Source organism: Meleagris gallopavo, chromosome 22 (assembly GCF_905368555.1).
Source record: "Meleagris gallopavo chromosome 22, MGAL_WU_HG_1.1, whole genome shotgun sequence".
Taxonomy (NCBI): Eukaryota; Metazoa; Chordata; class Aves; order Galliformes; family Phasianidae; genus Meleagris; species Meleagris gallopavo.
The window spans coordinates 2306946-2334007 of record NC_139425.1 but is presented as its reverse complement, the minus strand read 5'-3'; the positions used below and the strand labels follow the sequence as shown (position 1 = coordinate 2334007).

General features: G+C 53.2%; 2 protein-coding genes across 6 annotated transcripts in view; one reads left to right on the top strand and one right to left on the bottom strand.

The window, feature by feature from the left end:
• The window catches only part of CBFA2T2 (CBFA2/RUNX1 partner transcriptional co-repressor 2), a 52182-nt gene extending 49213 nt beyond the window's left edge, over positions 1–2969 (top strand). For all 5 annotated transcript variants that reach the window (XM_085241476.1, XM_085241478.1, XM_085241477.1 and 2 more), the window contains one exon: positions 1048–2969. In XM_085241476.1, the coding sequence (XP_085097602.1) occupies positions 1048–1326 (279 nt within the window). In that variant the 3' untranslated portion in view covers positions 1327–2969. The remainder of the gene's footprint in view (positions 1–1047) is intronic.
• Positions 2722–26395, bottom strand: NECAB3 (N-terminal EF-hand calcium binding protein 3). The gene is made up of 13 exons (XM_085241479.1): positions 26127–26395; positions 22429–22453; positions 21322–21430; positions 14088–14113; positions 13654–13751; positions 7583–7719; positions 7286–7407; positions 6927–7006; positions 6558–6611; positions 6012–6124; positions 4775–4852; positions 4387–4478; positions 2722–3914 (listed from the first exon to the last, which is right to left on the bottom strand). The coding sequence occupies exons 1-13, from the start codon at positions 26217–26219 to the stop codon at positions 3886–3888; spliced, it is 1056 nt and encodes a 351-aa protein (XP_085097605.1). The 5' UTR covers positions 26220–26395; the 3' UTR covers positions 2722–3885.
• Between the last annotated feature and the right edge of the window lie 667 nt (positions 26396–27062).

Below are 27062 nucleotides of genomic sequence, written 5' to 3'. Positions count from 1 at the left end.
TGGGGTGTTGTTATAGATGTGTGTGTGCTCTGGTACTTTTCCATGAAATCATTGAAGGATGAACCAATGCAGCAACCAGTAACCAGACAATGGGAGCGGGTGGAATTGCTTGAGGAGGAATGAGATGAGCAGTGCTTTTCTGTAGGGGAATTTTTGGGGTGTATCCCCTCCTCTGCTGCACAGAGCAGTGGGAGCAGAGCAGGGCCTTGGGAGCTGATAGCATCCCTGATTGATCCTCCAGCACAGGGGACTCTTCTCTGGGGGCTTTACAAGCTGGCATGCATCCTGGCACACTGTGTGACCTCAGGAGCATGATTTAGCAGCAGTGGTTGAAATGTAAGCAGCTTAAAGCAGTGACACAGCTTTCCTGGAGCTGCTGTGGGCTCGGTGCTGGCAGCCTGCAAGTTGTCCCAGTGCAGCCCCATGTGCTGCCTGCCCACACTGCAGCCTCCTACTCCTGCCCACAGCACTGAGTGCTGGTGGCAGCTGCACTCACCCTCTGGGTGGGCGTTCACCATCACACGAGCCCAGCTGCAGCTCAGCTGCTCCCCCACTCCCTCGAAGCAGCTGTGGCTGCAGCTCCAGCATTGGCCCCGTGCTCTCACTGAGCTGGTTGTGGGCTGCAGGCCAGGGGCCGTGCTGAGCTCCTTGTCCCACTCGCAGCCGTGCTCCCACCCAGGGGCAGAGCAGTTGGTGGTGGTGCAGCACGCTGGGATCCCCGCGGTGAGCACTCGGCTGGGATTGAGACCAGACCAGAATTGCTTACAGCAGGAAATAGAAAAACCAGGCAGCAGTGTGTGTGTCAGTCCTCGCCTGCTGCTTCCTGTGTCGTTTGGGTGGATCTGGGCAGAGATGGGAGCGTGGCAGTGCCGCTGCTGTGGGCTTGGCAGAGGTCTGTGAGAGAACAGGACCCGTTTCAGTGTGAGCAAACGGGGGCCAGCGGGGGTGAGCGGTTCCCTCCAGCACTGTTGGGGCAGCAGCTGTGTTACGTTCCTACAGCTTCGTTTGCGAGACCCGTTTCAAAGCACGACGTCTGTTTCCTTTCAGAGCTGCTGGAACTGCGGACGCAAGGCCAGCGAGACGTGCAGCGGCTGCAACATCGCGCGCTACTGCGGCTCCTTCTGCCAGCACAAGGACTGGGAGCGGCACCACCGCATCTGCGGGCAGAGCCTGCATGGCCACGGCAAGGGGCTGGCGCTGCCTGCAGGGCGCTCGGCCAAGGCCATGGACGGCGTGCCCAGCCCCAGCATGGAGAAGAGCTCGGCGGCCACCTCCCGCTCCTCCACGCCCGCATCTGTGACGGCGATAGACACGAACGGACTCTAAAGGGGAACTTTGGGTTCAGCCCGTTTCATTCGTTGTCCTGGTGGTGTTTTGGTTTTTGAAGTTGGAAAATAAAAGCCACAGGAACTCGGATCAGTTGACGCGATGGACAAACCCAGGCCACCTCTGTTGGAAGCTTTGCCGCCCCTCCTGCCTCGCTCGGTGCACAGAGCTGCAGCCCACGCACCCACAGCGTCTCCGCACCCATCGCTGCGAAGGAGACGGGGCTGCAGGCAGGAGTGCTGAGCACACAGAGCCCTGGTCCTTGGCTCAGACACGTGAGCTCCTCCCTTGGGGTGTCCAAAGCCCTCTGTATTCAGCCCCAGGTGCATCTGTCTGTTGTTACCCTGCTCCCAGTGCTGCATGATGCTCTGCCCCACCGGGGCTGCTGTCCCAGCAGGAGCATCCCGTCCTGCTGTGCAGTGATAAGGACAGGATCACCCTGGGGGTGGGGGCAGCAGTGGGGGCACAGCTCCACTCCAGGGGCTGCGCTGAGTCCCTCTATGCCACGCCAGGCAGCAGTGTTGGGTCTGATGTTGGACCTTTGAATGCTTGCAGACCAAATCTGAATCCGTCACAGGTGATTACTGCCCTTTCCATCTGGGTGCAGATATTTGCTGTGCAGGAAGCATTGGTTTGTTGCGTGGAAGTTGTTGGTTTGGGAGTTACTACTGCTTTCAACCAGCGAGGTTGCAGTATGAGTGCTGGGTGCAGTCACAGCCTGCCGTTCCCCCACAGTTCCTGCCCCTGAGCCCGACCTTGAAGCCATGGGGCTCAGCTCCCGAACTGCCCCCCTCAGCTCCCGGCAGCCAGCACTGCCTGGGGAGAAGCTGCTCAGGGCTGGGGGGCACAGGGCTGTGCTCCAGCACGGTGCTGTCAGCAGTGCAGGAATGGGAGGATCGGGAGTGCATCCGCACTGAGCTCATGCTGTGCTGTGCACAAGTGGGATTGAGGAAAGCATCTGTTCAACAAAGCTGCGTTTCCATGACTGGTTTGGTGTGCTCGCTGGGTTGGAGCCCAATGAGGCAAGTAATTCCCAAATTATTTTTCATCACTTTTTCCATTGGAGGCGAATAATGGAGATGTAAGGAGCGATCCCACAGCTAGCAGCGGTGCAGCCGTGCTGGGGATGAGCGGCAACCACAGCCTGTAGGGAACGCTGCTGTGGGAGCTGCTCTGCAGCTCAGCCCTGCCTCTGCAGGGTTTTATCTTGCAAAATAAAGCCCCAAAGTGTCCCGGTTCTCATGGAGCAGCCAGGTCAGCCCCTGGCCTGCAGTGTGAGGGCCGAGTGCTGCCTGCGCGTGTACATAGATCGTCTTCCATCGTCCTCATGCAACTTTGGTGGCCGTGTACTAAAATTAACCCCAGTGTAAATGAGTACAATACTAACAGTCATGATTAGAATTATTATTTTTTTTAAACACGTAACGATACATGTGAACTTTGGACATGGGCAGACTTGTGGGACTGAGTTTTCTATTTTTCCTTTTTTTTTTTTTTTTTGACATTTAATTCTGTAATAGGGATTTGTTACTTCATTCCTGTGCATAACTTATTTAATGTACTGTATAAAGGAACCCAAACTGTTACAGATGTATTTAGTTTGTTCTACTCGAAAGTAGTCAATAAAAAGACTCTACTCCTCACACAGCGCCTTCCCCTATCTGCCGCTGGGGGCAGAAACATGGGGACAAAATGTAGGGTTGAGGGGCTGTGGCCATGCAGGGCTGGAGGTCAGGCACTGATGAGGGCTGGGGAAACGTCTGTGGCTGCCCAGGGAGCTGCTGGCTGCAGGTCAGCCCCAACTGCCCCCCAGCACTGCTCAGCAGCTGTGGCCAAGCTGCATTTTGCCCTCTCACGAGTGCCATCCCCCACCTCCATGGCTGGGATGAGCAGAGCCCTGCATCCCAACCCCTGCCCTGCCTCCTCTGTGCCTCCCAGCCCTGCACAGGCTTTTAATGACTACAAAGGGGGAATGGAGTTGAACCATTCAAATTAGCATCTCTGGTGTAAGCCAGCAGGGAAAAGAGGTGAGGAGCAGAGGAGGTGTGGTGCTGGTGCAGGACAGGAGCTGTGACATTCTCCCTTCCCCTGCAGGGCCGTGCCATGCTGGCTCTCACTTCACACTGCTCCCAGCAGCTCAGTTTCTGCTGGCTCTGCAGCATGAGGACACAGCCATCGTTGTGCTGTTACAGCCACTGTAGTGTCCTGGCTCCTCACCATGCCATTCCCGACCCACAGCATGCAGTGACAGCCACACGCTCTCCATGCCAGCACTCTGCTGGTGCCAGTTCTGTTTATGTTCACTCAGCAGCAGCATAGAGCCAGGAGCTGCACCGTGGGGACCCGGTGCCACGCTCACCAGCTCCGATAGGAGTAAATAAATTAATAAATGAATCACACAAAAAGAGCAAAATGGTGAAACAACACTGGGGCCACCAGGCAGGCAGCCCCGAGGCTGCAGGAGGGAGAGCAGAGGTGACAAACATGAGCACAGGCGGTGGCAGGGCAGGGGCTTCGCGTCCTTCTGCGTGCCAGCAGCATCCAGAGCGGCTGCTCGGGTCAGTTGTTGTTCATTATCCACCACGAGGCTGGGAAGAGAAAAAGGAGGGCTCAGGGGAAGCAGGCAGGGAGGGCAGGACTTGGTGCTGAGGGGAGGGGTGGGTTGGAGGGGATGGAGCAGGGATGCAGCTGAGGCTCCCCTGCAGATGCACCAGCACCACCTGCATGGTAAATAGTGAAATGGAGAGCAATTTGGTCTCAGAGCTGCCTCCAAACTCCCCCCTCTGCAGGTCTCTCACTGCACCCTTAAAATCAAAGCTCAGACACAGCCCCTGGGACTGAACCAGGAGGGCACATCTCTACAGCCAGCTTTCTGGGATGGGGGGAAGCACAGTGGGCAGTCAGTGTGACCTCCAGCTAGGGGCCAGGCTGGCAATAGCAGGTCTGTGTGCCACCAGGAACTGCTCTCATCTGCTCAGCAATCCAGGCTGCACAGCACATTTGGAAGCAATATGTAGGAGGCTGCTATCCACAGCCCAGCCTCATCGAGCCCCCACTCACCTGGGAAGAGCATCGTGGTCAGCAGCTCCGGGGACTCCAGCAAGCTGATGGTGGCCCGCTGGAACGTCTTGCTGTGGCTGGACTGCAGGTGGCTGTTGGACAGTGTGCAGGGTCAGGGCCAGGAGTCCATCCTGCTCGTGCCCCACGCTGCTCTGTGCCAGGCAGGGGACAGGGCTGCACTGACACTGCCCGGAGCACTGCTGCTCCCACCCCCACTCCCACACCTCGAGCTGAGCGCTCAGCCCCCCTTTGCTGCCATCAGTCCTGGGAACACAAGGAGCCAAGGGAGCAGGACAGGTTGGTGAGGGCCCCCAGAATCCCAAGAGAATCCCTTTCCAGCATATGCAGGAGTTCCTGGCCCCACCCCAACACATGGAAAGTCCCTGACCTTCTCCACGAAGCTGCATCTTGCCAGAACTCGTAGAGGATGAAGCAGGCCTCGTCCGTCAGCTTGCAGGCAGATACGCTGCGGGGACAGGAGCAACCTGAGCTGGGGCCACTGGGGAACAAGGGCACAGCTCTGCCCACATGCACCCACCCAGCTGTCAGAGCAGCAGCAATGCTAGAGCACAGCCACGACCTGGGACTGCCAAGGGGAACCCCCACCACATCAGTTCAACAGCCAGGAGCTGAAATGCCTTTGGGGTGACCCTCGCAGCAGCCCAGGAGCAGCACGGAGGTGTTTCATTATTTCTCAGGGAGTGGAATGCAGAGTCACGGGACAATCTGCATTGGACTGTGGAAGCTGCAGGAAGGAAGGCGGGGCAGCAAAGCCTAAGGACACCCAAGGATGCCCAGGCAGCAGCTCAGAGCTGTGCCATGCGCAAGGGCTGCGCCGCACTCTGACGTTCCCTGTGCTGGAGCACTGAGCAGGGTCTTCTCAGCCTCCACATCTGCTTCCCACTCACACAGAGAGCCCATAGTGCTGCTCCCGTGTCACACTAACAGTTACAGAATCACAGAAGCACCAAGGTTGGAAAAGACCTTCAAGATCATCCAGTCCAACCATCCACCTATCACCAATATCTTACGAGTTCTTACAAGGAAAAAGCCTATCAAGTCTAAAAAAAAAAAAAAAAAAACAAACAACCACATCATTCTCTCTGCCACAAGTCAAAACAAGTTTCTTCCTTTTGCTTGCACTGAAACGCAGTTTTGTACTGTTCAAACTGAAGAGCTGAAAAATGGCACTTAAGTGGGTACAGCACAAACGTTTTCCTCTGGAAGCAGCCTGAAGCCTCCCCTGGGAAAAGGGAGACTCTCCAGCAGCAGCCACAATCTGCAGGGACACAGTGACTGAGCTGTGCCTCCATCTGGCCCAGGGCTCCATCCTTAGCTCTGGTGCAGTGCTGGGGCACAGCCTTGATCTTACATCATGGGCCAGCTTTAGAAGGTCAGGATGCTTCCCACCAGCAGCACACACGCTTTACGTGAAGTAATGCTGTGACATGAGCTCTACCCTGACTCTTCTCCTTTCCTCTTAAGTCTCTCAATGCTGCACTCTCTTACAGGTGTATGGCACCATCATTCAGGTTGGCATAACCCCCTCTCACCTCCCAGCACAGCCCTGTGCTGTGTTGACACAGGGCTGAGGTCTGCCCTGCTCCTTCCCCCACCACACTTACTGCAGGCAGCTGCTCTGCGCCGTGGTGACCTCCATGTAGGACCTGAGTGCCTGGCGAAACTCCTCGATGCCACCCTTGGCCACTGATATCTGTCTCTTGGCCACCAGGATGCTCTGCAGGGGGGACAGGCAGTCAGCAGCATCGCAAACAGAGCCGTCCCCATGCTTGCCCTCCTCCCTCCATGCAGCAGGATGGTGCACCGACAGCAAGCACAGGGCAGCAGAGGAGCCAGGCTGGCACCACGACTGCTGCGTTTCCCTCTGTGCTTGCTCCAGCTGAAAGGGACACCCCAACCACAGGGCCTGGAACAAAGCTGAGAGGTTTGGGTGCTCACACGCAGAGCGCTGCCCTCCTCGGGCTGATCACAGGCACACACACCCACACACACCCAGAAGCTGCACATGCCTTGGGTGCATGTGCCCTGGGCAACAAGCACAGCTCTGGACCAAAGCCAGCGACTGTCTCAGTGCACAGAGGTGCAAAAGAGAAAAATCTGCACACACATCAGCATTACTGCAAGAGACAAGCAATAGGACAGGCACTTACTTCATCTCTTCCTTTGCACGTTGCTTCCTCCTTCAGAGGCTCCAGGCGTGGGCTCTGCATTTCACAGAATCATTGTTAGCTGAGAATTTTGTAATAAAGCAAAATGAGCAGCCACCCACAGCCCAGCCCAGCTTGGTGTGAGATAAGCACCACCTCAGAGGCGTTCAGATACCTGGGGACGAGGGGATGTGACACACACACACACATCTGTGGGGCACTGTGGGTCCAGACTGACTCACAAGTCAAAGTCTGGTGAATTGGTGCAGCTCTGCAACAAAGCCAGGGCTGAATGCCACAGCTATTGGCACGAGGAGAGGTCCCAGTGCTGCTCTGGCACTGAGGTGTGGGGCAGCCCCCAGCCCCCCGCACCTTGCACTCCAATTTCTCAATGAGCTGCTGGAGTCTGGAGATCTCTGCCATCCACTGGCTGTCAGCTTCCACACAAACGCCTGCAGAGGTGAAGGCAGAGAGATGTCACCACAAAAGCTTGCTGAAGACTCAGAAAACCGCAGAAATTTCTAAACCTCTGATATAGACCAAGAAACTGATTTTTGTACTGAAACCCTTCCTGCTGCTCAAGAGATACAAAAATCTCACAATGGTCTGGGTTGTAATTTCTGGGTGCAGCAGTCCAGACCCTGCTGCAGACTGCTCTCACACCCAGTCCAGGCAGTAGCAGGATGGGGGCAGACACCTTTATCCACTGACATGGCCCCGGATGGCTGTACCTGTGGTCAGCATCCCAGAGTAGGGGTCTGTTGGAGACAGACAGATGTTCTTCTGTCCTCTGCGCCCACATCGCCGCCCTGACCTCAAGCCAACCAAAGTCTCTGATATCTTTATGTCCTTTCTGAAAGAATAAAATGCAAAGGAGAAGTTGGGGTCAGTCTTTCCCAGGGCCAACTGCACACTGGGGTCACAAAGGGCAGCTCCAACAGGTCCCTCCCAGAAGCACCCCAAGTCCCAGCACTCCGTGACCCCATGGTGATGCCAGGGCACAGCGCATCCCAGCAAGCACCCAGTACCTCTCCCGTCCTGCCTGCTCCTCCATGGTGTCCACAGCACACTCGAGTGAGCCCTGCAGGGACTGCAGCTGGTGCATGGTCTCCCGCAGCAGGAAGCGGGTCAGGAATTGCTCCATCTTGGAGGAGGTCTCGTAGCTCTGTGGGAAAGGGGAGAGAAACAGTCAGATGTCACAGCTCTGCATGAGGAACCACAGACATATCTGGAAGGGGACGGCCCTTAAATAAGCTCAGGCTGCTCTACCAAAGCTCCCCTGGGCTCCACCTGTTGGCCTTGCAGAGTCTCTAGAAGGTACCTGAGTACACCAAGAGAGTCACAGTGGGTAACACCATGCAGACAGAGGACTCCTCCATGTTTCCTGGCTTTCCCAAGAAGACGTGCTCAGTGCTGCAAACCTCGCTCCAACACAAGCTGCCTGTTGAGCTCCTGGCTGCTCCAAACAGAAGCATGGCAGCAAGGGTTGAAGGCTCGATGGCAGCATCACTCATGTCCTTCCAGCACACGTGGACGGGAAAGGAGAAGTACCAGCAACAAGGCCCCAGTATGCACACAGAATACTCCAGCAGGCAGATGGAGTGTCCCAGTGCTGCACAGAAGCCAACACTCCTGTAGGAAGATGATCAAGGCCCAGCTCCTGCCCTGTTGCAGGAGTCCAAAGTAAATCTGAATGCTCCAAAAGAACTGAACTGCTTTCCCTTGGTGCTCCAAGCTGTTCCTGGGCCCATCCAACATCACTGCAATACGCCCACTCTGTGAATTCAGGGGAGCTTGGATCGCCTGGTCCAGCTGCTCCATGGCCAAGCCCAAAGGCTTCAGGCAGGAGGTTGTGCACACCCAGAGCACCACAGCAAAGCCAGCCTTCCTGGATTCCCTGCCAGCACAGCAGGGCCCCACAGGTCTGCATGAGAAGTCACACCCAGGATGTCACGTCCAGGAATGAGCTGAGAAGGGCTACACAGTGCTTGTACTGCAAGAGGTGATCTCTGACCACAACAACAGAGCAGCCCAGCACTGAGTATGAAGTACAGGTGGGGAAAACCAGAAAACTGAACTCACTCTGATTTTGGTATAAAGGTAGTTTGGTGCTTCAGGGAGCTGAGTGAGTCCCATTCTGGGCAGTGAGCTCAAACCCTCCTCTCCAAAACAGATTCCAGTGATGCGGTTGCATTATTGAGGTCAAATATTTCCAATTCCTATTCTGTTTCTCTCCAACACACAGAAGAACCGAGGATCCCAAATTCCAAAAGCTCTGCATAAAAGCACTCGGATGTAACCCTTCCAATGCTGCTGTCAGAAGTGGTGCAAAGCACAGACCTCGTCCCACAGCCACACCAGGCCTCTCGCCAGGAGCAGGGGGAGGCACAGAGCCAGCAGTCCCACGCAGCAGAAACAAAGTCATTAATGTAATTACCCAAGCAGACACACTCACCCTGACGCTGGAAACAGCTCTGCCTGCAGCTGTCACCTCACAGGGCTGCAGCTCTGTGCAATGCCAGCTCCTGGCCTTGAAAGTGGAGAGGATGTTCATCTGCAGAGCAGGCACTGACAGCCGCAGCTGCTCTCCGTCCAAGCAGACAACTCTCACCACAGCAGCTCCACTGTGCATGGATTTTTATCCATCTCTCAAAATGAATCTCTTTCCTGTCAGAGTGAGAGGGTGGCAGAGAAGCAGCTGATGGTGGTGTGGCCTTAGGAAGCAGAGCCCCAGCTCTGTCCCCGTGTGCTGCCTGCAGACAGCAGCTCACATACCCTCAGCCACGCTCACTCAGAAGGGGCTGCACAGCTGCACAAAACAGAGCCCCCAGCCTCACTGCAAGGTCTGTGACAGAGGAAGTGATTCCCCCTGCCCAGAGCAGCAATGGGAGCTGGGGCACCTCTGGGACACACCTGGGATGTCCATGCTAGGTGCACAGTGCTGAGACAGACTCAGGTTTCCCTTCCCAGCTCACCACCCAGCTACACTCTCAGAGGAGAGCTCAGGCTCCTGCCAGACATTTCTGGAGGCTCCAGTCTGCTCCACAGCTCTCAGCTACACAGCAGCTGAGATGAGCCCACCTGGCTCCAACATACACTTCCACTGTGCTCCAGTGTCCATCTCTTACTATGTACCTCCAACCACTCCAAATGGACAAAACAGGATCCCAGTACAACTGCAAGCATTTCAGATGTGCCCTGTGCACAACAAGCCAGCTCCCTCCTGTCTTGCTCAAACACAGCATGCCCCTGGGAGAACACAGAGGGAAGGGTGGAAATAACCATCCTTCAGGAGCCCTACGGAGCTCTCAGGAATCCAGCAGAAAGCAGAGGAGTCTCCAAGCCTCAGGGCACATTGAAGGCACAGTGAGGAACTGCCAGGCATCACTAAAGCCTCTTGGGGTTCTATAATGAAAAATGTTCCCTCTGCCCCACGTCAAGTGATGGGCATCTCATGTCTGGGCTCAGAGGAGGCATTTCAGCAGACATCAAATGCTAACTCACCCCTCTGCATCACCTTGGAAGATCTCATACCAGGGAGGCAATTGATTGAAAATACACTTTCACTTTGATTCAGCTGCACAGCTCGCATTAGGGAACAAAAAGTAAAAATAAAAACCCTCTTGTTGGGTATTGCAATAAGCACTTCAAACCCCACTGTCAATGGAACCTCAATAAAATGCATCTCAGTGAGCACACAGCAGCTTTTGCTCACAGCAAAGGCTCCTGGAAAGCAGGAAATAACTCAGTGAGCACAAGACAAGAACTGTGGTTTCAGAGTGGTACTCAGCTCTACTGACCCAAACAAAAATCCCAAAGCTGCCAAGAACTGCTGCAATTGTGCTTTGAGAGGTTTTATTTGTTTCTTATGATGGTGGTTAAACTTGGGACACAGAGTGGAATAGGTGAACGCACAATTCCTGCCAATGGAGACATCAAAGCATCTGATTTGGAGGGGCATTTGTAGCTTGCTTCGCAGCGTTTGCAGGCTAGAGAATGAGAAGATTCTAGCAGAACAGGATCCCTGTTAGAGATATCAGACTGTTTGCATCCTACTCTGACACTATTATACTGCAAATGCAAAGTTCAGCCATAGAATAAGGCACATTTAATATATTATAGTACAGCTACCAGTAGTTATACTTTAAAAAATACATAACTATTATATTAGGAAACAACCAAACAAAAAAAAACCAACTTTCTTCTTGAACAGGTGTCATTCTTTACCATATTTCTACTAAAGAGGAGGGATGGGAATGCATGAACCCAGCATTTCTTTTCCTGCCAACTGAGGACGAAGCAGAAGGAGCTGGTGCAGGTTTGCTGCCCACACAAACGCTATTTCCTACAGTCACTGCTGTCACAGCAACAGCGAGGACCAACCTGGCTTCCATTTCCCACGCTCCTGCAGCATTTTGCAGCAGCCTACAAGGTGACTGCTGGCACTGAGTGCCTGAGGGCACAGCCAGGAGACACTGCGTCTGTGCCAGGCGTCCTGCGTGCAGAGGTGGGAGCCAATGCACCAAGGCAGCTTTCAGTGGCACCACCACACCACAGCTTCCAGCACGGCTGCACCACATTCCCTCTGAGCTTTGATTTCTGTATTTCCCTCCCTGCAGCTCGCTGCCCAACACTGCCTGAGCAGCCCAGCCTGTCTCCCACTTTTTGTTGTGTTAACGAAGCATCCCATGCTCTGTTTTCCATCTTGAAAAGTGGGCTCATATTTATTTACCTGAGGCTTCCTGCAGCTGTGGAACAAGTGCCTGGAGGATACAGGAGTAGCAATCTTCAGGCAGAAGAAAGGAGCTACTGGAGTCAGATCACACTCACAACCAAGGGATGCTGTGATTCCACTGGTGAGACCCAGACCAAATTAGAGATGCCCTTCTTCCTTTAGCTGGTCCAGGTATAACAGTCAGAAAGGTCAACACGATGGAATGGTGATACAAGGGGTGCAGTGACAGAGGGACTAATGCAATAGAAAGGTGTTATAAGGGAAGGAAAAAGGACTGCTCACCTCTCTCAGAGGATCTCAGCTCACAGGGAAAACTCCAGAAAGAGATCCTTCCCCACTGGCAGTCAGCCCTCAAATGAGGTCTAAGAGAGGTGCAGCCAGGCTTCGCCCCTTCTGGTCCCACAGCTGAATTGCCTTCACCTGTGCTCCCAGGGCTGACCAGGTCCTTTCCCCAAGTGCTCAATCAGTGCTTCAGGCTGGGACTCAACAGTTCCCATACATCTGGGTAACACTGCCTCCACGAGCATCACATGAAGCTCTCTTACATAAAGCCTGGGGAAAACCAGGCAGCTATTGAAAATCCTCCACCAAGGCGACCTCACAGCCCTGCTCTGGAGGCAGAGTTTCACAGTGAGGGCCACTTCAGCAGGCCAGGACCTTTCAGCCTGCTCAGCACCCAGCACTGCTGCACCTCCTGCAAAACCCACAGGAAGAAGTTTCACTAAGCTCAGGGACATTCCTCTGACAAAGTGGAACTCTCAGTCCTCAGCCACAGGGGCACAGGGGATGATTGAGTCAACAGAAACCAGGCAGACATCACATGGGAAACCTGCATTCTCTGCCCATTGCCCTGGCTCAGCTGTGAGTTCTGGCTAAAATCTTCCCACCCAACCCTAATAGACCCATTACCCCCAGAATAGTCCATCTGGAAATACAAACATGGGAAGGCATTCAGGTCGTAGCAGGTTAAGAAAGCAGCGTTTATCATCTCTGCCAGCCTCTAGCAGTGATACACTTCCCACAGCTCCAACATGAGCCCTGGTTTCTTCCTGTGTCACCCAGGGCAGGACGTGAGCAGCACCCAGCAGCACCAGCACTTCCACCTTGACCAGGTGCTGTACAACCAACATGCTCTGCCCTCCTTCCAGCTCTGCTCAGAGCCATTACAGGTGCAAAAACAAACAAACACACAAACCTGTTTCAACACCTGCCTCCCTTTTCCAGGGAAAACCTGTGACACCAGAAACCCCCGCCAAGCTCCATTTCCTAGAGGCTGCATCCAAGGCCTTAGAATTTCAACAACAAAGCCAGCACAGGTTGCTTTTTATTTCTTCAAACCCAGTGAAAAAGGGCAAGAGATAAGGAAAATGAGAAGTTAATTTAAGAAAATGAGTGGTTCAAGGTGTGTGCTGAACAGGGCTGCAGAGCGACATGTAATTATAATGGAACTCTCTGGGATGTTTACACCAGAAACTATTAAATGAATGAATACATCATGCCAATGCTGTGAAGCAGACAGTAATTGTGCTGTACTTGGGAGAAATACATGAATATACAATGAATTCATTATTAAAATAAATAAGAAAAGAAGTCAAATAAAGCACAGCTCTCTCCAGATGAATCATTCTCTCCTTCTGGATTTGCATTTAGTAAGATTGCATGGGGAGACACCACTGAGGGTGGATGTGGCCAGAAGAAAGCACAGAGGGCAAGATCATGCGTGTGTTTACAGAGACACAAACACTCCAGAGAGCTGCTCAGGGAAGCTGGCAGCAGGACCCTTTGCTTCTCTGACCAGAAGGGAACTGCCTCTTTTTCCCTTCTCACCTTCCTGGTGATGGCCCCAGGTACAAAGCTAAACCACCTCTTACTCCTCAGATGCAGACAAGATGCTGATACCCAGAAGGGTCCCTTCCAGCATTTGCTACTGCTCTCTTGCAGCTGCAGTTCAGCTGCAGCACTGCATGCTGCAGACCCCTGTTCTCCAACATGCAGGCAGCAAGGCAGACGAAGCAGGATGCTGTTTAGCCTCATTAACAGCCTCAGATCTGCTTCCCCTCAGTATAAGCTGCAGGAAGAGGAAAGACATTCACAGCAGGGATGAACTCAGCTAGAATTCAATGGATTTCACCATTCTTTCCCTTCTGAACATTTGGCAACTTCCTGAAGTGGCCCTTTCCCTACCTTGAGCTGCCTGGCACAGGATCCACCCTCAAGTAACCCATCCACACTGAACCTCTTTGCAGCAGGTAACCTGTAACACCTGGGTAGTACCACATCTGCAGCCCCTGAAACCCACATTTAATGCTGAACAAGATGATGAGAACACCACTTCTGTTACCCACCCTCCTGCCTCATCCTTACCAGCTTGGTTTTGTCCATGGCTGCCAGGACAGCAGAGTTGAGCGTTTCCAGTGCAGAAAGCACATTCCTGTACTCTCCAAGATACGCTGAGAAATAATCTGAAGCGGGAGAGAAGACACAGTGAGCTCCCAAAACATCTCCTTCCTCGCCTCCCCTTGTGCCAGCTGCTTCCAGCACTGCATGGGGCATTCCCATTCCCACCCAGCAATCACACCTCCTGCCTGGCACCAGATGAACAGCCCATTTCTGCCCCAGGGACAACTGCCTCATCCCTGGAGGAAAGCACAGATACCCTCTGTCACCCTCCCTCGGCCAGCTGGGACCCACACACAGGGACCCATCAGTGCCACGCAGCCTGCCCAGCCCAGATGCACAAACCCCCTGCAGATCTCAAGAGACAAAGCCCCTCCAGAACAGAAGATCAGCCTACTTACCACACAGCTTCTCTGTGTCCACATTGCTGCAAGAAAAACAGTTTTGTTAGATGGTGAGGCTGGTTTGGGAGAAACAGTTGTGGTGAATGAGGTCTTGAAGTCTTGTCTGGAGCCCCCAATGAATTTACTCTCCTCCAGTGCATTTTAAAGGCTGTATTAGAAAGATAAAACGCCACACAAGCTCAGAAGCTGTGCTCAGCACCTGCAGCAGCAGGAAGGTGTGAAGAGCATTGCCTCTGCTCAGGTCCTTCCCACGTGACACCAGTCCCCTTCCTGTCCTCTCTGTCCCACATATGCCCCTGGAGCAGCTCCTGTAAGGCTGACAGACACAAGGTACCTGCAGACAGCAAATAGATGATAAAGGAGAAAAAAACAAAACAAACAAACAAACCAAAAAAAAAAAAAAAAAAAAAACCAGACTGAAAAGCTTGTTAGTTCCCTGAGCCTTCTTGCCACCAGATGCCAGACAAGGCAGGAGTCCTGTGGGAAAACCATCACATGCCCAGGTAGGCAGGGACAGAGTCCCACTACTGCAAATAGGATTGTGGCAAAACAGCCCCAAACCTTAAATCCAGAGCTGTCACCCTACAAACGCAGCTCTGCACACCCAGCCCCTGCCCCCTGGTCACAGCACTCTCAAGCACTGCAAACGAAGGGCCAACCTCCCTCTTCCTGCTAATAAAGGCACTGCTGGGGTGGAAAGGAAGGAGGACACAGCCAGAAATACCTAACAGTTTTGGGGCAGAATGCTGGACAGTGCCCAGAACTGGGAGATAACTCAAGCAGCAAAGCTGCAAAGCAGCTCTGCTTGTGATGCCTCACATCACCTGCATGGCTCCCAGGGAAAATGCCCCAGGATGTCATTTATTCAAATCAGCCTCCTCAAGAAATTCTGCTGTCTCAAAATCCCCCAAGTGTCTGCAGCCTTTTTTTTTAAAAAAAAAAAACACAAAAAAAAAACCACCATCTGATTGGAAAAGTGGAAGACAGTATTAAAAATGATTTTAAATGCTTAAGTGCTGTCACGTGTAACTGGTGATACCTGGAGCTTGCTGGGCTCCCAGCACAAAAGTGGCTGCAGCACTGCTGCTGGTTTCTGCATCTCTCTTTCTGTCAAGATTCCATGAACTTTAACAACACATAGTGCTTCCAATTACAAAAACATGCAAACCCCAGTGGGAATAGCAATGTCCAAGCCTCTCATTTTTGAGCTGACAGATGTCAATTTTACATTTCCCCATTCTACGTGGGAAACATAGCACCTTGTCAGTGCTCCTGCTGTAAGCAGATCAACCCACCTGGACCAGCAACACCTGCAAAGCTCAGCAGACTGCAGCACGTTGCTGCTTCACAGCCAAGAACACAAGGGCAGCCCCCTGCAGAGAGCAGGGGCTGTTGGTTGGCAAAGTCCCATGACCCTGGCTGCCCTGGGCTGTCACCTGGCCCCCGTGACCCAAGAACCTGCACAGCCTCAGCAGACAGAGATGGGCAGGGGAACATTGGGAGTGTGGCAGGTGAGCGTGCCAGGGAGGACGGACTCAGCAGGATGCTCCTGCACTTGGGGTTTGCTGGAGAACCCAATTTCAGGGTGCAGGAACACTGGGAGAGCAAGTACTGAGGTCATGAAATGGAAATTGCATAACCAACCCTAAACCTCTTTGGGAGTAAGAAGCCCCTGGCAGCGGGACTGCAGCCCCTGCATTTAGTTACTTGCATCAGGTATTACTTAAGCAGTGGAGGCAGTGCTGGGATGTGATTTGGTTCATCCACATTACACCACTGCAGGAGTTGATTAAGACAGAGCTTTGGACCACAGTCCAGGCACTGCAGATAGTTTTCAGAGTTGATAAAAATAGCATTTCCCCTGAGATACAGATAATCAACAGAACCAATGCCCCTTCACCTGCCAACTCCTCTCTGTCAAGCTTTACTGATCCCACCTCTAAGAAGCTCCATGCATCCCCCCACAGCTCTGCCAAGTTGACTGGGGTTTGAAGCACAAATTTAAATTGTAAAAAAATATCTTGCTCCTTCCTATTTTTCTCTACAAGTTTCTGAAAGCTGTCTGGAACCTGCAGAGCTGCAGGAAGTCCCTTGTGCTGCACTGACACAGAGATTGGGCACTGCAGCATCCATGGCACAGCTTGTGTAACCTGTGCTCCAGAGGAATAACTGCAGCCACTGGTTCCCATCCAAGAGATGAGTAACACAAAAGAGGAAACGTGGACCCAAGTTAGCAAACCAAGTGGGCAAACTCTGTATGGCCTCTGCTTCCCAGGTCCTGCACCTGCACTGCCCCTGCCTTGCAAAAGTGCAAAATCACACTTGGTTCTTCCCATGTCAGCACTGAAACACCAGCTGCTAGAGCACAGCACTGCATGGTGAGAAGAGACAGAGCGCAATAAGAAAAGGGTAAAAAAAGACAGTGCAGTACCAATAGCTCCTCCCTCTGACACCTCCTCTTATCACTGCAGGACAGGCATCCTCTGTCTCCGAGGCACTTATTCTGAGGCTCTCCACATTTCCACATAGCTGTATTTTGACTACATTCAAACCTCTGATTAATGGTAATTAAGCTTGAACTGATGATGGAGGATCTTGTCATCATTATGTTTTCAGGATTTTGTCAGAACGCGCCTGGAACTGATGCAAGAAAACATCAATCAGCTTCAGCAAAGCAGATGGGAATTTTTTTTTTTTTTTTAATCATTTAACGTTCACATTGGAAACCTCTGCTGTGATCACAGATCTGGTTCCAAACCTTTAGCTGCGCTCTTTAGAGTCGCAGTCACTCTCCAGAGTTGAATGCTGTGAGCATCAGAGCAAAGACAGGAGGCAATGTGACACAACCAGTTCTTCCACAGCACCAGAGGCCTGAGGGAATTTCCTGAGAGATGTTAAAAAATAAAAGGTCAGCAGACCTTCAGAGATCCCAAATCCTTCACTCGTGGCTCAAGATCAGAACTCTCAACAGACTGCATCCAAGCTCCTGTCAGTCTGATTTGACAGCTACCTCCCACACAAAGGAGGATGTGCTGGATCTCTTTTCTTCCCCTCTAGATTTTCCCAAGTGATGCAGAACAGAAAGGTATGAGAGATCTTTCTGATACTTCGGGGCACACTGCATCAATCCACGCACAGAGCAGTGAGCTCACAGCACACACACCTCAGTGCTCTGTCCAAACACCTCCCATGCTGGGTCTCAGCCCACTTGGGCAGGACAATCCCATACAGACGTGCTCAGGAGGGGACAATTCCAGGGTTGGGGACCTCTGTAGGTCTCTAAGGACCCCTTGCCACCCACCTGTCTGAGCTGAGCACAGGCACAGGGCTGCTCTGGCAGCAACCTGCATGCTGTTCCTCCCAAGACGCTTCTGTAGCAATGGAGCTTTTCCACTGCTCCCAGAAACATTTGGTTTTCTCTATCAGAAGTTTTGGTGGATGAAAATGTACAAAGGGAGACACGATCTCTTCTGCTCCAGTGCCATCTCTGGTGCTGCACTCTGACAAGTGAAACGCAGCAGTGAACCTCGCTGTTGGACTGAGGTATTGCCAAAAGCTGCATGCAGTTTCACTACAAAACATTTTCTAAATGCCAAAAAATTCGAGTGAGGAGATATTTTAAAACCAAAATGGAGTACCTATGAGAAACACAGACTAAAAATGTCTCGTAGGGAAACAGAAAACCTTCAAACAATCGCTCAAACAAACATGTTGAATGAGAAGTTTTTCACAAACGTATTCTGATCGGATCCCTCCCTCCAATTCTGCAAACACACGTTGGGTTACCCCTCAGCCTTTATTCCACCTGCTCAGAACTGAGCTGAGCCTTACAGAGGCAGCTCTAACAAACACCACCAGCGTCCTGCCTGAGCACAGGGTGACACCAGAGGTGGAGCAGAAGCAGACAGGAAGGACAGAGAGGAAGGGAGGAAAGGAGGGTGTGATGCTGTGGGCTCTCTGGAAGGAGAACAAATAATGCATGAGACCTCTAAAATATTAATCTTCCCAGATGTCAGCTTTGTGAGCCAGGGGAGCAGATGCAGGCTGGCAGTGATGAAAGAGAGTCAGTATGTGTCTGGGCAGCACTCCATTACCCAGACACAGATAATGTCTGGGTATAAAAAAATCTCTGTTGCTGTGTTTTCTTGGGTCAGGCTGTCACTGACAATGAAACAATCTTTTCAACACAGACCTGATGAACACAGCATCCTCGTGACCAAATTCACCAACTGGACTAAGAGTGAAACTTTCCCACTGCCAGAAAAGCTATAGAACATGAGAGGAGAAGGCCAGGTGTGCTTGCAGAGCTGACCATGCTTATGCTGAATTCATATGCAAGAAGCACACCAGCAGCAGGTTGACCTCTGAAGGCCTCTGCCCACCTTTGATTTCAGACACAAGCAGATGGTGCTGAACATCTACCTCTGAACAAGCTCTGCTCAGTATAAAAGCTTATGTTTCCCCTGTGAAGCTCAAAGCAATCACAGCATCTGCAGGGAGAAGGCTTCACTGACAGCCTCGGAATACCTCTCATGATAACCTATGGAATATCACACAAAATTGGCAGATATCAGGAATCAAAAAAGCTGGAGAAAGAAGCATTATGCTACACAGCTCAACTGTGGAGCTAACTTTCAGCCTGCATGGCTGAAGCTGAAAGTCTAAATGGTTTCAAAACCAAGTTAGATTTGTGGAGGACAACAGGAGCTGGTGATGTTGTCAAGAAGGTCCTGAACTAGCGACTGCTGGAAGGGTAAAGGTGCTTCCCATACAGTCTTGTTAAGCCCCTTCTGTCAACACCAGTGGCAGAAAGATACTGGGAGAGACAGAGCCCTGGTCTGGTCCAGTCTGGCTCTTCTCCAGGAGACAGCAGGGCTACAAGCACAGCCCTGAAGAGGCGCCAGAAGTTCCACAAAGTGGGAGCCTTCCCTGAATGCTCCAAGAACAAATGCAGAAAGCCTGACTCCAGATGCAGAGCCATGGGAAGCTTTCCGTGGTCCAGTACACCAAATATTGACTGATTTCTCCATCACCTGTACTGTGCAGCAGGTAAGCAGGTCTGTGCAGAGGCCAGTGCATATTTATCAGTTTCACTTTATGCAAACAGAGAGCAAACCCTGTTACATCTCTGAACTGAAGTCTCTGGCAAGGTCAATGAAGCGATAAACTATCTAATGCATCCTGAAGCTGCCCAGAGCCAAGCCTGCTTGCCTGCCCTGGACAAGGTTTCTGTGTCACTTGTGTGACAGCAAACACCACGGTTCACTGCCAGGCCAAATCCAGCCTAGAGTGACACCAACTGAAAGCTGACACTGCCTCGTGGAAGGCTGTGCACAAAGCCAGCAACAGTGGAGCTGGCCCCAGGGAGAGGCCTCAGGGAGGTGGCAGTCCCCAGGGAGGAATTACCAGGGACAAGGCTACCTGGAAAGCCCTCAGCCCAGCAGGCACAGAGCTACAGGCCAGGATCAGGGCACTCTGACAAACACACTGCTTGTAAAGGACTGGTTGCCTCCAATCAGGCAATTAGCTGAGCACCGGGCTCCTGCTCCTGGAGATGCCACTTGCTCCTTCACCAGCTAACGATCAGGTTGGAGAGATTAAGTACAGCTTTCTTGCTGCCACAATCCCAAATCCATCCCTCTCCCACGTGCTCACTGTCCCAGAACTAACCCTGTGCACATGGCTCACATCCCAGCCAGGGACAGAAACAGGGAATGTTCCCGAAACACCCTCAGGGCTGGGCTTTCCCATCTGTCCCATTTTCCCATGGAGAACCGAGGGCATCCTTGTAGGACAAGGGGTCTCCTGTGCTTCCTTGAAGTTAGTGAATGCAAAAATTTGGAAACTAACTTTGTCTGCAAGGTCCCTTTTGGTCTTCATGGCAGAAAGAGATCAAACACACAATGGTCACGCCCTGCTAATAGATGTCACCAGCTCAGTGCTGCAAACACCATGTTGTCATAGCTACCACGCTGTCATTACAGGTGACAATTTCCAGAGAGCACTGCAGCAGCCAAGGCCACACACGACTCTCAGAGCAGGCATGCTGCCCTGGGAAATGGGGCCTGCAGAGCCAGGGGGGCATCGGGCAGTTTGGAGGGGCCCAGCACAGCATCCTGCCTCTTCCATAGGCAGAAGGGCTGAGGTTTGGTGGAGCTGCTGCCCGGGACAACAGGAAACCCATCTTGAAAGCAATGGTAAACCAAGAGATCGCTGCCAGTCAGATAAAGCCCTTTGTTCTGCTGTAATCTGTTTTCCAGTGGTACTGCATTGGTGATGACTCCAACATCACCCCAAATGAAGGATCAGTGGAAGGAGCACAGAAAGGCAACAGCTCCCTGCTACATCCCTGCGTTCCCAAAGAGACTAAGGAGGCACCTGCAGGTCACCTCCTGCTGCCCTCATCCAGCCAGCCCATCTGACTTTGCACACAGCAGCAAGCAGTCACTGGAAGAAGATGCCCTCCAGCCCTCACACAAATGGTACCACACCTCCTCAGCAGCTGTCCAGATTGATACATACCACAGAAAGAGGCACGAGGGGCTGCAGAGGCATCAGCCCACTTCTTTGCCCTATCACTACATCAAGAGCATCACCTAACCCACCAACCTTGGTCAGAATCAATCACTCCACTCACCCAACTCAGGGTGGATAGCTCAGGGACTCGCAGGCAGGGACTGCTCAGAATTTGCTGTCAGTGGCACGACAAACCCAGCAAAGCCCAGCTGATCTCCCTAGGTAGCTCCAACCTACAGGAGCCCAGAGTTAAGTGCTGACCTAAATTCACAGTTATACTGACACTCATGAGGCCCATTTCTGGTGGAAAGTTCTTACATAAGTGAAAAATCAGCTCCCTGTGTCAGCAGTCACCCTGTGTTCATCGTCCTCACATCACCACATGCTCCTCCTGCAGATACACAACCTGCTCTGTCGAGCTGCGTATTTCTGGAAGACATTTTTCAAACCAACATAATGTAATTTTAAATGGATGCTTGCTCTTATGGTGCTAAAGTAAATCTGATAGTGCCCGATCTCAGAAAATCTGGCTTCTCTCATCACCAGTGCTGCTCATAGTCGGTGTTTAATGGATTTTAACATCTGCGTGTCACAAGAGTTAGGTTTATCTCGCCCTGACTATTTATTGCACCCGCCTCCAAATGTCCTCCATCTACAGCCAAGCAGTTTCATATCCTCCTTCATCTCCTCTCCTCTGCACCACCATGGTACTTACTCTGAATGACGCCTGTCAATGCCACTGAACAACTCCCACAGCTCCTCCGAGCTGAGGATTCCATCGGCAAAATAGTTCTTGAACTCCTCAAATGACAGTTTCCCATCATCTGCATTTAAACAAAAGGGAAGAATAATTATATATCTGCAGAAAGAAGCATACAAGCCCCAGCAATCCTCTCAGCAGCCTCTTTACAGAAGCGTGGGATAGCTGGGCGTGTTGTGCATGATAATTAGAGTGAAGATCTCATTGAAAGCACATCCCATCAGTCAGAGCAACCCCATCAGATACCTAGCAGGGTTGGCAAGCAGGGCAAGTGCTGCTAGGTGGGAATTTCAGCTACCCTGATCCTTCCAAAAGACCTTTTGTAACATTTTCAGAAATTTATTGAAACTACACTTAAATAAGTTTCTAGGCTGGCTTTCCATTCAGTTCTCCTCAGTACAGAGCCTATTATAAGTGTCACAATGAGGATGGTATCAGATTTCTATGAAAGAAAATCTTTTCTTTGACTCATGAGCTCTCTCTTTCCAATCTATAGGGAACTGATGCTCCTGGGCTGCATTTTGATCTGTGACAAAGGTGGCTTCTGGAACCTGCAATCTACCAAGAAAGAGAAGAGCCAAGGTGGGAGGAAGGCTTGTAAAAGCCACTCGTGGCATTGAACTTCTTGGTTTAAGGGTGCCAAATATAACTCCAGCCTAACACTGAGACATGAGGGGCTCTGGTGGGGTTGAAGAGCAGAGTCACCCAAACAGAGGGCAGAGTCAGTGCCGCAAGGGATAGAGAAAAAGCCTGACGGATCCTGGCCAGCCCTGCTCTGCCTCCCATCGCACTGCCGTCGTGCAGCAGTGGTGCAGGTGGTGACATCTCAGCACCCACAGCCCCGTGCTGGGTGACCCACAGGCCACGCTGAGTTTGGGAAAACTGCTTTCCCAGTCCCTGGCCGGTGCCTTCACCTCCAGGCAAAGCAGAAAAGCAATTTCCTTCCAGGCAGAGAGCTGCCTGTCCTTGTCCTTCGCTCTTCCAGCGAACCTCTCAGTGAGGAAGGGCTACAGCTTTACCCAGGGCTGAGAGGGGGAGGAGGCAGCAGAACAAAGCACTCACCGTTCTTGTCCGCTCGCCGGAAAATCTGAAAGGGAAAACAAGGCAAGGTTGAGAGCAGTGGCAGGGAAAGCAGCGAGCAAAGCAGCTGCCAGCCCTCCCCAGCCACCATAGGGGACCTCCGGCCCTGCAGGAGCTGTGGGGCAGCCCACACCGCCGGGGCTCAGGAGGACAGCGTGCACAGACTGCCTGGTGGGAGATTTCCCTTTGCAAACGCTTAAAACCATTTCTCTCCACTGCACAAAGCTCTCAGCACAACCACTGATGCCCAAGCAAGTCCAGCACTAGCACAGAGCATCTTTTAGAGAACGCAGAGGGAGACAAGGTAGAAAAGGCATTACTGCAGCTTTGCTACAGCCTTGTGATGGAAAGTGTTTAATTTTTCAAGTCTCTTAAATGAAAGAACATTAAGAAAAAACACTCCATAATGTCAGCGCTTTGCACGTCATCACCAACATTTCAACCATCTGCAGCTCTCACCCTGCCTGTTGTAACAGCCCTTCACAATTCTTCTGTATAGGACACCCGGACACGTGAAGCCCTGCAATGTAACTAATAATTAATTCATTCATCTGTAACTAATTCTGTCCCAGAGCACAGTTTGAGCACTGCTCTGGTTAAGCATCTTGTCTCAAACCACAGGGCCCAGGAGAAAGCCAGGTTTTCTTATTGCTTCCCCCTCTCCCTTTTCACCAACAACTGTCTGAAGGTCTTGGGCTGATTCTGGAGAGGAACAGCACAATTTCACAATTGCTGAAGGCTGAGAACATCTTGCCAGACAGAACAGTACAGGCTTTTGGCCAGCACATCCTAGCAGAGCTGACAACAGCAAGCCGTGTGTGTCACAATTTTCCTCTTTTTAAACCATCTCTTTTAGGTCTGAAGAAAGATCAGGAATGAAAGAGGGCAGGGCAAAGGGAAAGCAGGCTTTGTTATGCTCTTTTCCGAGCACCTGCAGAATAGAAACCACTGATAAAGCAGCCCTAGAGCAGCTCTGCTCCTCACTGCTGGCAGATACATCCATGAAGCTGCCCTTGCAACCCCAGCTCTGTCCCACACTGCTTGCTGGAGGTTCTGCTATACAGCCCATAGCCAGCCCTGCATGCACAGCCACAAAGATGTTCCTGACATTTGCTCAGACAAAAAGACAGCTGAAATAGTTTCCTGGAGAAATCTCATTCTTGAAGCCAGTCCCTACAGGGAGCTCCCTGCTCCATCCCCACGGCCCATACCAGAAGTATGGAAATCTCACAGGAGGATGCTCTTCTGAGCAAAACCCTTTGCAGCACTGCCCTGAGCTGCCCAGCATTAGGTAACTGCCTGCAAGACGCCGTTCCTGGTCACGCCAGGCTGCTTTCCTCAAATGAATATAGGGCAGGGCACTCTGAGTGCCCATTAGGACTCTCAGGATAGACTTCAAAGCTTTCTTGCTACCAACTAAGTACAGAAACTTGCAGTCTGCACACACTGGGGATTTCTCTGGGTTTTAAAGCAAAACTTTCTCCAGGCGAAAGGGTCTGCTTCTGTATCTGCTTCCACTCAGGCTTTCAGGGCTATACTTCCTTCCAACACCGAGGCCAGCTAGCTCATCCCACCCGCACCCCAAAACACGGCCAGTGTCACCCAGGTATTACTTAACTCAGAATCAAGGGAGGCCACACTTTTCCTTCTCCTAGGCTGTCCTGGCTCACTGTAGTCTGCCTGCAGGCTAGGAGGGAGGGCAGAGCTTTGGGGAGGATGCCACGGGGCTGGGAAGGCAACAGGTCCTTAACCTGGGGGCATTTATCCTGGATTCATAGCAAGGAGATGCTTTTCACTCACATACAGAAGCCTCCGCTCCAGCAACAAGTCAGAAAAGCTCTGCCTGTGTATGCAGCAGAACTGTCTGAAGATCATCTTAGTGAGGAAATGGAGCTGCAAGAGCCCTGTGAAGGAAAGGCAACATCCCCTGAGGTTGTGCGATGCTGGGGACAGCGAGGTTCCTCATCCCACCTGCCCTCAGCCTGAGAACAGAAACAGGTCAGGGTTGGCAACTGGAGAGCCCTACCTCCATCCTCACATGCATTCACGTTGCTGGGCAATTCCAGAAACACAGGGACACTGCCTCAAGCATGAGAGAGACATGTCCCTTCTCCTGGCTCTCAGGCTTAAGCCATAAGGGGCCACGGTCCTGCTCAGTGCCTGCAGTGATAGAAAGAACAATGCAGGAAGACCTGAGCCTACTTTTATTTTGGGATTAAGCCCCTTGAGCCCTGGAAAAGAAGGACATTACAGGGCCCATCCTGCTTGCAGGGCTAGAGGCAACCTCTGCTCCCAGGCACTCAGTAGGGGACACCCTGGTTGCGAGGTGGGGGCAATCACCCAGGGAACTAACAGGCAGGTCATCGCAGCGTATGACCATGCACAAGGCTGGCTGTGCAAACAGCTTTTCTGAAACCTCTGGTATACAGAATGGAAAGCAAGCGAGCCCTAGGCTCCAGTCTGGGGGACAAGTACCCCTGGGGCTTGAGATGTATATGGAGAGTAATAACTGCAACAGCAGTGCTGCAGTTCACACAGAATGCACGCTGAAGCACTGCAGGCAGAGCCCTCATTCTTACCTCCCCAAAACACTGGTGACTTCTAACAGGGGTGAATCAGGGCAGGAGAGGTGACCTGGCTCTTCAGAGTCAGCCTGGCACAACTTGCCACAAGCAGGCAGATCCCACTGTTCTCCCTCTCATCTCCCTTATCCCTCTCTGCTTTCCTTATCTTCTTTTCCTCTCCATCTCTCATTAATAAAAGCACCTGGGCTGCTCAGGAGCCCTCTCCATCACACACATTAGAGAGGAATCCAACAGTGCTGCTCCCAGCCTCCCAACCTACTGCCAGCCCACAGCTCAGCTTCCTGGCAGTGCCACCATGTCCAGATGTGCCCAGAGAGCCACAGTCCTCCAGCAACGTCTCTGCAGCCTTAGGGGAAAAAGCAGGCTCACATCCTCCTAGCACCTGGAGGTGCCCATGGCAGAGATGTCAACACAAGGGGCGATCGATGCCCAGGGTTCATGCTGTGCTCACACGCTCCCATTGCTGCAGGTCTCACTGCGGTGTGTGGGACTGAGTGGAGCCTGCCCGGCTGCGGGAGGAGGGAAGCACACAGCTGGGCTCCATGAACCCAGCCGGCCTCGGAAGCATTCAAGCCGTTCCGGAGAGATCCAGAGTTGAGGCAGGAGCACGGCAACCCGGAGGGAGAGGGAGGGAAGCCGAGAGAACCCGGGAAGCGGCTGGTAGCTCCGTTAACACTCCACATTTTAATTGTCTTTACGACACTCCGAGGGATAGATCTGGGACAAAGCGACCGCCCAGAGGAGCCGAGCTGTCACCACCACAGCCCGCGTTCCCTCAGCCAAGCCATCAGTGCGGTTAACGATGCCGGCTGGAGAGCCGCGCAGCCCGAGCCCTGCGGCAGGACGGGGACCCGCAGCCCCGCCAGCTGCTCGCACGAGGGCCGTCGGCCAGGCGGCAGCCGGGATCCGCGATCCGCGCCCACAGGGAGCAGCGGGGCCACGTCCAGACCGGGGGCCGCCCCCGGAGCCCGGCGCGCAGCGCTCGCTCAGCACCGCTCGTCCCAAGGCCGCGGCTCACCCCGCCCGGCTCCCGTCCCGCCGGCGCCCACCCGACGCTGCCCCCGCGTCCAGCTCCGGGCCCCGCGCGGCACTCACGTCGTGGAAGATGGGCAGCGGCTCGCGGCGGGGCTCGGGGCCGAGCTTGGCCGGCAGCAGGCACACGGCCAGCAGCTCGGCGCATGCCATCATGGCCGGCCCGCTGCCCGCCCGCCCGCGAGGCGCGGTGCGGTGCGGTGCGGTGCCCTCCCGGCGCGGTGCCCGCACCACAGTACCACAGGAGTGGCGCACTCCCGCCTGCCCTCACCGAGCGGTCCCGCAGCCGCCCGGCAACTTTGCCTCGGCGCAAAGCCCGCCCCCGCGGCGCTTCGATTGGTCGCGCTCGTTGATTGGCATCTCAGAATCGCGCCTGTGATTGGCGGAGAGGAAAGAGGCGGGGCGGGGCGGTACTGTGGGGAACGCGGCGGTCGCCTCGGCGTCGGCCGTGGGTGGCCGCGGTGTTGCCGCGAGGCCGCACTTAGCCCAACGCGGGTCCGGCCGGTTCGGTGCGGCCGCGGTGCAGTTCCAGTTGGCCCAGTCAGGCCTCGGTTGGCTCCGCGTGTCCCTGATGCAGCCTCAGTTGGCTCAGTATGGCCCCAGTGTCGCAGTGAGGGCTCAGGGCAGCTCCAGTCACCCTAGTGCGGCCACAGTTGGCTCAGTATAACCTCAGAGCGGTCCCAGGGAGCCCATAATGCAGCCCCAGTGTGGTCCCAGTGTGTCCATAATGCAGCCCCAGTTGGCTAAGTACCACCCCGCTTTGGTCCCAGTGAAGTCCCAGTGCAGCCCCAGTTGCCCCACAGCAGCTCTGGGTGCCACAGCCACGGACTGGCACAGCCAGCGTATGTCCAGAGGAGGCGGGAGCTCTGAGAAAGGCTGCAGGGATTCAGCAGAGGACCCCATAATACCTCCCCTGGGTGTGGGGTCCCTTGTGGACCCTCCCCTGGGTGTGGGGTCCCCTCAGCTGTGCTGCCTGGGCAGAGCAGAGCACAACAACAC

Bases quoted from the DNA above. Each gene is read 5' to 3' on its own strand.
- NECAB3 (XM_085241479.1), bottom strand. From the start codon at position 26,219: ATGATGGCATGCGCCGAGCTGCTGGCCGTGTGCCTGCTGCCGGCCAAG. The intron at 7,408-7,582 runs GTACTGGGTGCT...TTATTCTTTCAG, and splicing joins GAGCAGGCAGGACGGGAGAG to AAAGGACATAAAGATATCAG. The intron at 6,125-6,557 runs GTAAGTGCCTGT...TCCCCCCTGCAG, and splicing joins CGTGCAAAGGAAGAGATGAA to AGCATCCTGGTGGCCAAGAG.